This window comes from Ascaphus truei, chromosome 3, assembly GCF_040206685.1.
Source record: "Ascaphus truei isolate aAscTru1 chromosome 3, aAscTru1.hap1, whole genome shotgun sequence".
Classification (NCBI taxonomy): Eukaryota; Metazoa; Chordata; class Amphibia; order Anura; family Ascaphidae; genus Ascaphus; species Ascaphus truei.
Genome location: NC_134485.1, coordinates 249,731,895 through 249,745,848, shown reverse-complemented (window position 1 = coordinate 249,745,848; position 13,954 = coordinate 249,731,895). Strand labels below are relative to the sequence as shown.

Sequence of the window (13,954 nt, the reverse complement as noted above, 5' to 3'; positions counted from 1 at the left end):
GACATAAGTTACAAACAAGGACTGGATCACGATAAGATGGAGTTAGGTTGGCACTATTGGTAAAGTCTTATAATTATCATACCCCACACCCCTGCCCCTTCCCTGCAACATCTATAGCACTTCTAGTTTTTGTTGGTGGACGATAAATTCAAATAATGATATGGGGCCCTATATCCAACTCTTAAATGAACCATTGCTACTACAAATACAATAATGTTACCCTCACATGCATAGAATGGTTTTAGGGGCTGTTTGGGTAAAACTATACCCCAGCCTTCTCCTGTACAGACCCATCATTATAATCAAGGCTCCAATTTACATTATGTGGCAGCCAAAAATGTGAGTAAAATTTGGCCTCATCATCAAAAATGTCTGATACTTGCTGGTGGTCTGTGCACTTCCACAGTTTGCTTATACCGTGGAGCCACTTTATTATAGTTCATTATAATGTTATTATCTCCTGTATTTATGTCAGTTCTATGAACCAACAGGTGTCGCTACGAGTCACTGACTTCAGTACGTCACTAACTGGGGGTAGCTGCACACAGATGCCCCATTCAAATATGGCCGCTGTATTGCTTTACCCAGTTCTCTCAGCCAGGCCACTTGTCGGGCACAACTGTTATGACGCTGTCTTTTAAACCGAACTGCGATTGGCCACCGCTCGTAGCATTTGACGGCTCAGCCGGTCACGTGCCGAGCCACGTCCCGCCCATCCCCTCCGAGTCCCCGCGTTGGAAGGGGGAGGAGCAGTGGGACGGTTGGTGCCTCAGTCTGGTTGCAGCTCCCGGTGGTGCAGGGACTGGCTGCTGAGCCTGGGGGCGCCATGGCGCATTGGACCCGGTTCGAGAAGGAGCAGGAGGTAGACGTCAATAAGCTGGTCTCTTGTCTGAGCGGCCTGCAGGAAGAGCAGGACAACAACTACCAGCTGGCCCTACAGTTCGCCTGGTCCAACTTCAGGTCTGAACCAGAGCATTGTACTACCCATTACTGTTATATTAATATTATCAATATATTCATATTCATTATTCCACAGGCGCTATGGAGTATAGAGAGCATATAGCATATTATTGCCTTATCTTATATTTTACCTTGTTTGTATTTACTCATATAAAAGGTAAGGATGTTTCCTTAGTCTAAATAATGTAAATATAATTGTATTGAAGATGCAGTGCTAAGGGTGCCATCCTGCGGGCCTGTCCTGGCATTGCCTGGCACCTGCGGGTCAGTCCTGGCACCTGCGGGGTCTCTCCTGGCATTGCCTGGCACCTACGGGGTCTCTCCTGGCATTGCCTGGCACCTGCGGGGTCTCTCCTGGCATTGCCTGGCACCTGCGGGGTCTCTCCTGGCATTGCCTGGCACCTGCGGGGTCTCTCCTGGCATTGCCTGGCACCTACGGGGTCTCTCCTGGCATTGCCTGGCACCTGCGGGGTCTCTCCTGGCACCTGCGGGGTCTCTCCTGGCATTGCCTGGCACTTGCGGGGTCTCTCCTGGCATTGCCTGGCACCTGCGGGGTCTCTCCTGGCACCTGCGGGGTCTCTCCTGGCACCTGCGGGGTCTCTCCTGGCATTGCCTGGCCTCTGCGGGGTCTCTCCTGGCATTGCCTGGCCCCTGCGGGTCTCTCCTGGCATTGCCTGGCACCTGCGGGGTCTCTCCCAGGTTTCTCCTGGCATTGCCTGGCACCTGCGGGGTCTCTCCTGGCATTGCCTGGCACCTGCGGGGTCTCTCCTGGCCCCTGCGAGGTCTCTCCTGGCATTGCCTGGCACCTGCGGGGTCTCTCCTGGCCCCTGCGAGGTCTCTCCTGGCATTGCCTGGCACCTGCGGGGTCTCTCCTGGCCCCTGTGGGGACTCTCCTGGCATTGCCTGGCACCTACGGGGTCTCTCCTGGCACCTCCGGGGTCTCCTGGCATTGCCTGGCACCTGCGGGGTCTCTCCTGGCATTGCCTGGCACCTGCGGGGTCTGTCCTGGCACCTGCGGGGTCTCTCCTGGCATTGCCTGGCACCTGCAGGGTCTCTCCTGGCATTGCCTGGCACCTGCGGGGTCTCTCCTGGCATTGCCTGGCACCTGCGGGGTCTCTCCTGGCACCTGCGGGGTCTCTCCTGGCACCTGCGGGGTCTCTCCTGGCACCTGCGGGGTCTCTCCTGGCATTGCCTGGCACCTGCAGGGTCTCTCCTGGCATTGCCTGGCACCTGCGGGGTCTCTCCTGGCATTGCCTGGCACCTGCGGGGTCTCTCCTGGCATTGCCTGGCACCTGCGGGGTCTCTCCTGGCCCCTGCGAGGTCTCTCCTGGCATTGCCTGGCACCTGCGGGGTCTCTCCTGGCCCCTGTGGGGACTCTCCTGGCATTGCCTGGCACCTACGGGGTCTGTCCTGGCACCTGCGGGGTCTCTCCTGGCATTGCCTGGCACCTGCAGGGTCTCTCCTGGCATTGCCTGGCACCTGCGGGGTCTCTCCTGGCATTGCCTGGCACCTGCGGGGTCTGTCCTGGCACCTGCGGGGTCTCTCCTGGCACCTGCGGGGTCTCTCCTGGCACCTGCGGGGTCTCTCCTGGCACCTGCGGGGTCTCTCCTGGCATTGCCTGGCACCTGCAGGGTCTCTCCTGGCATTGCCTGGCACCTGCGGGGTCTCTCCTGGCATTGCCTGGCACCTGCGGGGTCTCTCCTGGCATTGCCTGGCACCTGCGGGGTCTCTACTGGCATTGCCTGGCACTTGCGGGGTCTCTCCTGGCACCTGCGGGGTCTCTCCTGGCATTGCCTGGCCCCTGCGGGGTCTCTCCTGGCATTGCCTGGCCCCTGCGGGGTCTCTCCTGGCATTGCCTGGCCCCTGCGGGGTCTCTCCTGGCACCTGCGGGGTCTCTCCTGGCACCTGCGGGGTCTCTCCTGGCACCTGCGGGGTCTCTCCTGGCATTGCCTGGCACCTGCGGGGTCTCTCCTGGCATTGCCTGGCACCTGCGGGGTCTCTCCTGGCATTGCCTGGCCCCTGCGGGGTCTCTCCTGGCATTGCCTGGCACCTACGCCCCCCTCACAGGCTCAGTGTTAGAGGGTCTGCGCCGCCTATCACTGATAATGTCACATCTTCTACACGTCCGCACGGGTACACTAACTAAAACCAGTAGGGTTACTGGGGCCCAACCCATGCCAATGTCTTTAACCCCTTAATGAGTTAATATGTTGGGTGGGTGAGACGTCCCCATGTGTTGTGAGTGGGCCTGAGAGAGAGAAATAATAGTTTTAAAGTGACTTGCTCTGAGAGCGAAGCGGTGCGATTTTATCAAGTTCCTGGCACAGTTTGGTATACGTCCAGCCACCCAGAGCAACGTGAAGCTAGAAACGTAACAAATACTTTATTTCACACGAGGCCAACGTTTCGGTTGAACATGGCCCTTTTATTCTTTGTATTTTCTCTTTATCTTTGTGCGTGCGTGATGTTAGAGCTCATACGCTCCGCTTGCTTGCGAGGGTGCCAGCTCCATCCGCGCCGCGCTGCTGTAGCACAGGAGATCTGGGCTCATAGTGTTGCAGGCGTTTGGGGGCGTGGCGGATGCGTCACGAAGCTGGTTCGCCCTCATTGGCTGAAGCAGCTCATGTGACGCAGCAGCCGCCTGGAATCACAAATTCTCTTGACTCCTCGAAATGCTGCTGCATCAATGCGCTAGGCGCACGCAGGCACTTGGCTAACTTCAATAGCCAAATAGAGAAGAGTGCCTGACGTGCGCGCGCACGTAGCAACGCCGACAGCATAAGCTCGGCCTTACTGATGTATACAGCTCTCAAGTGGCACCACTGGTAACCCACCTATATTGATTTTTATGGTGCTAGATAACGGGTGAAAAATAACGATCAACGATGATGTACTTGGGACATCATACATATATTACGCACACCCTCTAATTTATGTGGCAAGCAACTATATGGCCAGTGCACGCATAAAACAGGAAATCAAACGATAGATACGTAGTCAACGAGACACCGATGAAATAGACACAACACTGCAAGGTTGAATATCAAAATGTGATTGTCGTCCAAAGTATATAAACCAATGTTTGTCCTCTCTGGGATCTTCCTCACCATCCGGAGGAAGGTCCCCGAGAGGACCGAAACGTTGGTTTCTATACTTTGAATGATAAACATCACATTTTAATAATCAACCTTTGCAGTGCTGTGTCTATTTCATCTGAGTCTGGTGGAGTATTATATCTATATATATCTCCCTTTTTTTGGTTCAGCATTGTCATCTTTTTAACGGTCATTGGTCTGTGCATCTGAACAGGCCTGTGCCATCCTTTACCTCTGTAACTGCTGGCATGGCGAGTTGCCCAGATCATGACTGTTTCCCGTACAGTAATGTGATTTGTACTTGCTAAGCTGTGCAATCAGTTTTCCTTCCACTGGTGCCTGTCACTTCACTGTGTACAGTACTAAGCAAATGTAACTTTGTTCAAGTTACTAAATGTTTCCATATTAAGTTACCTGAAATGGCTAGACTTCTGATTCAAAACATCAAATGCCATGACAGATTTTGAAAATGCTTACTTTTCGTTCATTATTATATACTTTGTTTCATTTTTATTAATTAAATGTTTTTTCTTTCCAGATTTCATCAGTTCCTTGATGTAAGCAGTCACAAAGTCCTAAGGACTATAGACGGGTAAGATTTCATATCCCGCCGTAATCTTCTAGTTCAGGAGAAAATAAGTGATTATCAGGTGTATTGTTGTGGTCTGTGGAGTTTATAGGTTGTTTCTGTTTTATGATTAATCGCAGGATATATGAAAAGCTGGTGGTCCATTCAGACCTAAGTAAAGCAAACAGCTGGAAGAGGCTCACAGAAGAATTCCTGAGCTTACCACTTCCAAGTACAAAGGAGCCAAAGGTGCGTCAAATGCCCGTCTTATGCAGTAGTGAATGAAGACAAGTAGTTACTTTTCAGCAGTAAACTTGGAAACGCTGCTTTTGTTCACGTTTGCTGAACGGGCAACACGTAAGGTGAGGTAAACACTATGGCAGTTAAATCTGTTTTATTTGCATTCTGAGCTAAGCGGGAGCTATCGAAGGCAACAATTAGTTTTTGGTTTATAAATATAGAATTGAAGCAGGGGTCTCCGGAGCAAAACCCCATTCATTTCAGCTCCGGTGACACCCTTCTTCAAGCAATAATTACCTGTGAAGTAGGTGCCGGTAACTGCTCCGGCTCAGCAAGCAGGACTTTCGGGTTTGAAGCTCCCGTGTCACATGGGCCAATAGGAAGCCGCGATGATGACATCACGGTTTACTATTGGCCCGCAGTCCGGGAAATATCTGTACAGCAGCCATATTGTGAACCCTGATAGCCGAGGAGAGTGATTACTGGCACCTAATTCACATTTAAGTATCTGGAAGTAGGGGTCCCCAGAGCTGAAATGAACGGGGTGTATGTATATCTATATTTATTTTCCACCCCCTTGCATTGCCTCTATAAAGTACGTATAGTGTTTGGCGTCTGCACTGCCACATCACTAGATAACATTTTTGAAAATGTTATCCAGAAGTCAATATTTATGTAATTGACCTACCGAAGATTTTAGGTAGACTAAATAAAACCAACGCAAAGAAGGAAAAAACTTTGGTGTTATTTAACATTCCTGCAATGTAGGTGAGATTGGTATATACATACAACTTCATTCCTGGCGGCCATGTACATTCTGCTAACCCAGTGGTGCGCAAACTGGGGGGCGGGGGCAGTTGCAGAGGCCCCGCGCTATTCCCTGAGGCATTTAAATGAAATGCCAGGGGACCTCGCAAGGCCTCTGTAACCTGTACTTACCGGGTTTCAGCCAGCTTCTGCTTACATCGTCGTGATAACGCACGTCAAATGACGCTGCGGGGTCACGTTACATCATGTGACTCGAGAGGGGGCGCGAGCGCAGGGACCGAGACACGAGGGGCGCAACCAAAAAACTTTGCGCACCCCTGTGCTAACAAACCCTTAAGAACCATTTTCCTGATTAATCTGGGCACCTATTGACGTGGCTTAATGCAGATTTGTGTAGTAAAGGGACATGGGACAAAAAAAAAGCATCTCTGACCTTTTCAGAGGTAAAGGAAGTTTAGCTAACTGAAGACTTTAGAAACATAGCAAGGTAGAGCTTTGTTCAGGAAGGTGTGAGCCCTGCAGTACTGACAGCAATACATGGGATAGGGTCTAGGTAGATAACTCTGACTTGTGGGTTGGCGATAGATTGGTGGGGAGGATTTTCTGCTGTGATAAACTCAGAATGCAAATTTCCTTTTCCTAGACTGATGCACATTATGCCGTATTGTCCCTGTTACTTAGTCTGTCTGGTTCACCTTCTAACAACGACTATGTTGAAAAGCCAAGGAAAAAAGAAGCAGGTAATTGTTGTATGCACTGTTTATGTAAAGATAAGATCATTCTTAATATTAGAATTCTGATATTCAGAAGTGCGTTTGTGACCAAGCTCTCAATTAGCACCGTCTGAACACCTATATAATCAGGAATTTGGTTTATCCACAACATAGTCTGAAATGACATTCTCTCTAGTGACTGTACTGCGCTGTGGGACGTTTAGCATCTTATTCTCTGCTGCAAGAGTTTTTAAAAGCATAGGATGTCATATTACCATAAAAAGTAGACATGTCCATTTCAGATCTCTGTTAAAGGTCAACCTAAATTCCTATTTAGCTGCGTTTCACCTGAATACCTCTGGTCTTCTGCCTCATTGTGAATGTAGGGATTTTTCTGCAGTAGTTCTGAAGGTATTGAATGAAATGCCATTCTATTGTTCTTGTTACTCCCAACACATTTATTTATTTTTTAACTAATATAGAGGGTGTCCAAACTAAAAGAGGCATGCCACTCCTACAAGTAAATACACCATGCCACTTTTAGTGTGGTCACCCTGTATAACGACTATTATATCTAAGAAATCTAAATAACAAAAACAGTTCTGTTTTTGTCTACATTTTGCTCCCTTTTCATGCTACCATTAGTTTTATGTTTTGTATTTTCCCTTGCTAGAAGAAGAAAAACCGTTTGATTGGGGCAGATACCTGATGGAAGGTGAAGATACAGGATTTAGTCCTGATGGTAACACACCAGTAAGTATTTTATGCCATGTTATTTTCCTAGAAGACTGTCCTATAATATATGTACAAAAGTACCTAAAATGGTTAAATATATGTATACATACATATCAAATATTTTTAGATGCCTGGTCAGTACTCCACATTATATCCACTATGGCTTTGCAGATTCATTGGTTATCCTTCAAGCTGTGTGTGGTTGGGGTTCCTCTATACACAAGTTTATATAATTCATACCACAATGTTGGGTGTGTTTTAGTGTTCTGCGGTTTTGGGACAATTTGAGGCAAATAACATTGAATACTATATAACCGACCTACTCTACTGTAGATGTAGTGAATGGATGCAAGGAAGGTAACGTATATGTAGGTTAGCAGAATTGAGACTGTTGCTAGCCCTAACACGTCTGTAATATGGACCCATAACTGGTCATTTCTGGTCCTGGGATGGAAAACATTACTGTAATGTATTTTGTTCTGTAGATATAGTTTTGCAAAGCCTCATGGACATTTGTATATGTTAAATATGTTTCAGCTATTAGTATAGTGTTATCTATTTTAAAATCTTCCAGGAGTGGTCGGAAGATGAAGATCAAGAGCCTCTTAGCAGGGAAGACTCTGGAATCCAGGTTGATAGAACCCCACAGGAAGATCCAGAGCAAAGCAAGAAAGCCGCCCCTCATGTGGTCTCATGGAAAGGTGTGTGAGATCTTGTTTTTTTTGTTTTATATTCTGTGAATTTGCTGAATGGTTGTGATCAAGGTTTTGTGCTTTGATGTCACCAATACATTGTTTTAACTTTACCATGGTAGACATAATACTGTTGCTTTCCCCCCCTTAACTTAATTAATAGAGCTAATGCCCATTCATTGACATTGCAGTTTGGTTATTGATTCAAAAGTGTGGTGCATTGTGAAACTTGGGTACCAAGCGAGATGTAGATGTTTGGGTATGACGTGTGTTTTCCTTATTCAGTGGGTGAGCCAGATGCAAGGACGTGGCTGGAGCAGCATGTGGTTCATCAGTACTGGACATCCAGAGCGCCCAGATTTTCTCACAGCTCACACTTACATTCTAATTTGGCAGCTATATGGTAAGAAACTATTTTAATCCTTTCTCCAGAGGGACTGCAAGTATTAATCACTAGCAGGTTGATCTGCTGCAGGTAAAAAAAAGTAAGGAGTGACTTCGCTATGTACAGAAGGGGGAGGGGAGGGGGGAAAGGTTCTCGCAACAGCTATGGGAATAATAGCCTGGGATGTGCTACAATTGGGGGATGTAATGAATATCGAACTAAAAAGAGAATGAATGTTCTCTCTAAAAAGAATGAACTTTTTAAAATGTGAACCATGTAGTCATTTGCTACCTGCGATTTATTGATCAACTTTTATATTAAAAAAAAATTCAGATTCATTATATGATGTAGGAAAATTACACCTGTTGGGAGTCTTTGGAAATTAATACATTTTCTCCCAAGAAACCATTTGCAGTGATCTGATTCTTTAACCCCTTTTCCACCTAACCGTCTCCTTTAAACACATGGGCTTGTAATTCTTTGTAAGAGAGATGGCTGATATTTGAATTTTTGCTTATGTTTATAAAGAGCACATCTTCAAATTGAACTTCAACATGTGTGAATATACACTATGTTGTTCTCATCCATCTTCCCAATGCGCTCCCTGTATGTTTCAATGCTCTGTTTGTGTTGATCGTATCGGGTTACAAAACTTCATGCTGGGGTCTACATGTGGAATACAATGTATTCCTTTTGGATCATTGTTGCCCCAAACGAATAACAAAACCAAGGGAACCGTTCTTAATACTAGTATGTAACACAACGCAAAAGCACTCTCAATATATGCAACGTTTTTGGAATGCTTTAGTCTTTGAAGTACTGTGCGTGGCTGATGGAAGTGGTATAAAGATTGGTCTAAACTGGAGCTTCCTATCCTTGGGATGCACTTTCCTTAACTTAATTTTGGGATGCCCAATAATATATCAGCTATGACTTGCATACTGATGAATTTGGGTGTCCTTCGAGCAGTGTGGTTGGTGGTCCCTGAGGCTACAACTGGAAATGCTGAAGGCCTTTCACATGCTTGTCTGTCTCTACTCCTCCAGAGTAGACCTGATCACAAGTCCACAGTTGTAGGGGAAAATTGGTAATCGTCCATTGAAATAGGTTTGAAGTTTAAAGTAACGAGCATTCTAAGACTCCATTTCTGGTTCATAACTACTACCCAAAAGCTCCTATACAACCGTGTTCGACAAGATGCACGACACCCTGCAGCTCCATCTAAGTCGCGCGTTTATTTAATTGTCTGCTAACTTTACCAAGAGGTGCAACAGAGCTACATGTTTATCTGCTTTCAGGGACCAGCATTTATACACCACAGATCCTCTGTATACACCTGATGACAAAACTTTTGTCACAGAAACACAAGTGATACGTGAGACACTCTGGTAAGTAGAAATACTGCACAACTTGTCAACATAAAATCTAACTTCATCCGTCCACACACTATGCATGGGAGGGGGGGAGAGGGGGAGGAGTGTTTTACCTTGTTTATAATTCGCTGCAATGCATTAATGTATCTTTCAGCAACAGGGTTAACAAACCTCATTAAATTGCACCCGCTCACAACGCAGAATATCTCAGGTTTTCCATAGGATGCAATGGTAGTGTTAATGCAGAATATAAGAATATAACCCCTGCTACATTTGTGTATGTGTTGTGTGCATGGTCATTTTGTAGACATCAGAGTTTAACAGTTGACATATCTGAAATCTGTTTTCAACACTCTGATTCTTTGGTTATGAAAACAGTAGTAGTAGTAGATTTCTAATGATTTCTATTGAAATATTTGTATATCATGGTAATTGTGAACAAATAAACTGCATATTGATCCTAAAGCAATAGGTTAAAATGAGACGTAAACACACATCAGGTTTTAACATCAGACCACTTGCGTTTTCCTAGGTTACTTTCCGGTGTAAAGAAGCTCTTCATCTTTCATTTGAATGATGGGAAAGTGACTGTAAGGAATAACATCGTTGTAACGCACATAACTCAAGTACGTACGTTGGTTGAAATAAACGCCCAATTGTTAAAACTCCAGCTAGGGCAAATTTTTCTGAGGGTGTAAGAACCATGGCTACCTGTACGCAGGAACTATCGGAGCAGGAACGTACTTGGTTTTTTTGGAAGAAATTAGTAAGAATGCTTTTCATTGCACACAACTGAGTGACCTGTTTCCTTAAAGCAGTGGTGTACAAATCTAATGTGTTAAAAAAAACGGTCTAAATAAATATGAACACCACTATGTATAGTGACTGACTCCTGATTTGTACCCTTCATTTTTGCTTAAGGTCTTGTCACAAAAATGTTAATTCCCCACAATCTATTAATTCTACTCTTGTCTAATTAGGTCATTAGAGTTGCCCACAAGTCTTGGTGTTTTCCCAGAGAGGAAAAACGCGGTGGGGTACAACCGGTATTTTTCAGCCTTATCTGGCATCTGAGAGCTGATGAACTGTTGCAGTTCATAAATAACCTTAATTTGTTTGTTTTCTTAAGAACTGCCTTAGGTCCGTGCTGGAGCAAATAGCAGCATATGGGCAAGTTGTCTTCAGGCTGCAGAAGTTTATTGATGAGATAACGGGCCACAGTTCTGAAAATACTTTGCCAGGAACCCTTCCAACTCCCAAGAAAGTGACTGAAGCTGCATTTCGAACATACCAGGCCTTTATGTGGGCATTGTACAAGTACTTCATCAGCTTCAAGGAAGAGTTAACCGAGATTGAGAAGTGCATCATTAACAAGGGTAGAATCAAAAAGTGCATTATTTTGTTTAAAACTGCGTGCATGACAATTTTCCCGATCTACTTTAAAACTGCAGACCAAGTAATATCCTACATCGTGTTTTATTAAAAAAAACAAAAAACTGTTCTGTACTATGAGAATAGTTGTAGCTTATGTGTGTATATATATTATATTATATTACATTTGTATTGTATTATAATGTAACAAACATTTTTGTTTCTATAGCAACCATTTACAAAGTCACATCCCCTTCCTGTTCTGAAACAGACTCTGGCACACCCCTTTTTGAGCCCTGCCCTCTCTAGCAGTGCACCTATTCTATCTTGTGACTGCCTGGTCACATGATCTTCCCTACAGAGCTTTGCATTTTGGGTCCTCTTCTGCTGCACTGACAGCCATTTAGTGAACCCCCGAGCCGAATCTTCACTGATCACAGTAGAATGGATAGATTGGCAACTTGGCTAATTACTCATCATTGTGGGGACTTGTATTGATGCACATATTAAAGGCAATAATAAAAATGGCAGCTTGAACTGCTGCTTTAAGTGAATTGATTACACTTTAAAAATTAATGTTATTTAACAAAAGACTGCATTCATAAAGGTTGCAATTCTCAATCTGATGTAGTGACCATGTTGCTTTGTCCGTCTAAGCACTGCAAGCAGCTTCTGCGGAAGTCATAGGCTGCCCTTATAGTGCCGGTGACAGCGACGCGGCGTCGCGTCAAAACAAATGCATTGCCGCCGTCGCGTGCGCTTATAGTAAGCGCGGCACGACGGCTTGGTCGCGATTGCTGAAAGTCATCTCAATTTGATTTTTCCAGTGACCGTAGCCTGACGTCGCCGGCACTATGAGTAGCTTTACGATCTTCGTGTCATCGTTGCTTGCTCTCTTTATTCTAAGTCATGCAAATGACTGTTAGAGGAGCTACCACAGTTACGCAGTCTTCTGTTGGTTATTAAGGGCAGGCTTGCAGAGATCCACATCTTCCTTTTTTTTAGCAGAACAGATGAGCCAAATAAATGGGTAGTTTACTGGTACCTTTTTTAAGTCCTTTAGCTGTAGAGGAGATGCTAATGTCTTGTTAATCAAATAAGAAAACCATATAGAAGATATTGTTGCGTATTTAAATTCCGGTTGTGTTCCCTTTATTTTTGTTTAGATCAAACAGTCACTCTGTCAACAGTTATAGATAAGTTGGCACCTCGACTTGCGCAGCTCAAAGTGCTGCACAAAGTTTTCAGCACTGGGATTGCAGACGTGCCCCCTGACACCCGGAACGTTGTGAGAGCGTCTCATCTGCTTAATACCCTGTATAAATCTATTCTTGAATATGACAACGTTGGAGAGGCTTCTGAGCAAACGGTGGGTACTTCTATTCCAGGTTACATCAACTGATTAAAATGACTATACATGGACATAAACACACAAACCTTTGCTTGGATAATGCAGGAGTTTTAGTACAAACAAGATGCATAAATTACCTCAATTTTGGCGATAACCGCAGTCTTAAAGGAGCAATCCAAGCCGCCAAATTGTTAGGTGCCGTTTTTATGTTTTAATATAGAATGGAAACGTGTTCTCAAGAGTTGAACCCCATTAATTTCAGCTCCGGGGACCCCTTCCAGAGATACTTACCTCCAGAGTAGGTGCTGGTAGCTGCTCCAGCTCAGCAAGCAAGACTTTAAAGTATAAAGCTTTCGCATCCCATGAGCCAATAGGAAGCAACACCGATGACATCACAGCTTCCTATGAGTCCGCAGGGCGCATTGTGAACCCTGGTAGCAGAGGATAGCGGCTACCAGCACCTACTTTGGAGGCAAGTATCTCTGGAAGCAGGGTGTCGCCCGAGCTGAAATTAACAGGGTACAGCTCCGTTGACTCCCTGGTTCAATGCTATATAAACAAAAATAATAATTCACCAAAAAATCCGCCAGCATGGATTGTCTCTTTGAAGATCTTGTCATGCTTGCCCAACATGACAGCTGAAAGAGTTTGTCAATGTGTGAGCCTGGCGTATTGCATGCTTTAACATTACAGTGGTTCTGGGCAATGAAGTAGCAGTTGCACAAGGCTCTTTTTTGTGTTTTTTTTCAGGTGTCTCTTCTATTTTTGCTTTGGGTTGAGACCGTGAGACCTTATTTAGAAATCGTGGATGAATGGATTGTCCACGGAAATCTCTTTGATCCAGCAAAAGAGTTTATCATTCAGAGGCAAGTACAGATAAGTCACAGCAATCGATTTGCTGTGCAGTGATAAATCTTATTTGCCACTAAGCAAAACGACTTTACACAGAGAAAGTAAGCTCCGAGGTATTGGTGATACGGCTGTTTTCTTTCACCTTGCTAATATATAATTTTTAACCTAATTTAAAATGTAGAGCAACTATACCTGTAGTGTTTGACCTGCTTTATAACATTAATACAGTCACTTTGAAATTGGGAGCGTCTTCAATATTTCCCATTTTTTGTTACAGAAATAAAGATGTTCCTGTTGATCATCGCGATTTTTGGTATGCCACATATACATTATACAGTGTCTCCGAGAAGACGGAGAATGAGGATAAAATGAGTGACAATGCGAGCGCCAGTTCTGGCAGCGACCAGTCGCCAGCAAGCAGGCAACACACCATGGTCTCTTTCCTGAAGCCTGTGCTGAAGCAGATCATAATGGCAGGAAAATCCATGCAACTCCTGAAGAACTTGAAGTGCAAAGTTGGCTCCCTAAACAAAGACTCCTCAAGAGGTGTGTCAAGTTTCATTTTACGGACAGAGCTACTGTGTATTGAGGGATGAAGGAGCGGCTCAGTGAGTAAAGACAATGACTCTGGCACTGAGTTTGATGCAGGTGAACCTGGATCAATTCCCAGTAATGAATGTAAAAGATATAAGATATAGGAATTTAAAAGATAACTGGAATTTTTCACTTTCGGTGGTTGTTTGGCTTGTGAAGAGTGAGACTCGTTTTCAGTTTTTTTCTAGTCCGCTTACATATTAATGAAGATAACTTGGCTGTTGGGGATATCTGTGCTCACACTTTTTTCCAGAATT

General features: G+C 45.1%; 1 protein-coding gene across 4 annotated transcripts in view; it reads left to right on the top strand.

Moving 5' to 3' along the window:
* The first annotated feature begins 712 nt into the window (after window positions 1-712).
* TUBGCP5 (tubulin gamma complex component 5) overlaps window positions 713-13,954 on the top strand; it is a 36,558-nt gene continuing 23,316 nt past the window's right edge. Inside the window, exons 1-13 of one of the 4 annotated variants that reach the window (XM_075590581.1) lie at window positions 713-960; window positions 4,594-4,647; window positions 4,764-4,872; window positions 6,275-6,371; window positions 7,018-7,097; window positions 7,654-7,780; window positions 8,057-8,174; window positions 9,455-9,544; window positions 10,062-10,155; window positions 10,659-10,905; window positions 12,067-12,269; window positions 13,002-13,117; window positions 13,381-13,649. In XM_075590581.1, the coding sequence (XP_075446696.1) occupies window positions 827-960; window positions 4,594-4,647; window positions 4,764-4,872; window positions 6,275-6,371; window positions 7,018-7,097; window positions 7,654-7,780; window positions 8,057-8,174; window positions 9,455-9,544; window positions 10,062-10,155; window positions 10,659-10,905; window positions 12,067-12,269; window positions 13,002-13,117; window positions 13,381-13,649 (1,738 nt within the window). In that variant the 5' untranslated portion in view covers window positions 713-826. Of the gene's footprint in view, window positions 961-4,593; window positions 4,648-4,763; window positions 4,986-6,274; window positions 6,372-7,017; window positions 7,098-7,653; window positions 7,781-8,056; window positions 8,175-9,454; window positions 9,545-10,061; window positions 10,156-10,658; window positions 10,906-12,066; window positions 12,270-13,001; window positions 13,118-13,380; window positions 13,650-13,954 lie in introns of those variants that run through there. The other 3 variants (XR_012799889.1, XM_075590582.1, XM_075590580.1) reach the window with 3 other exon arrangements.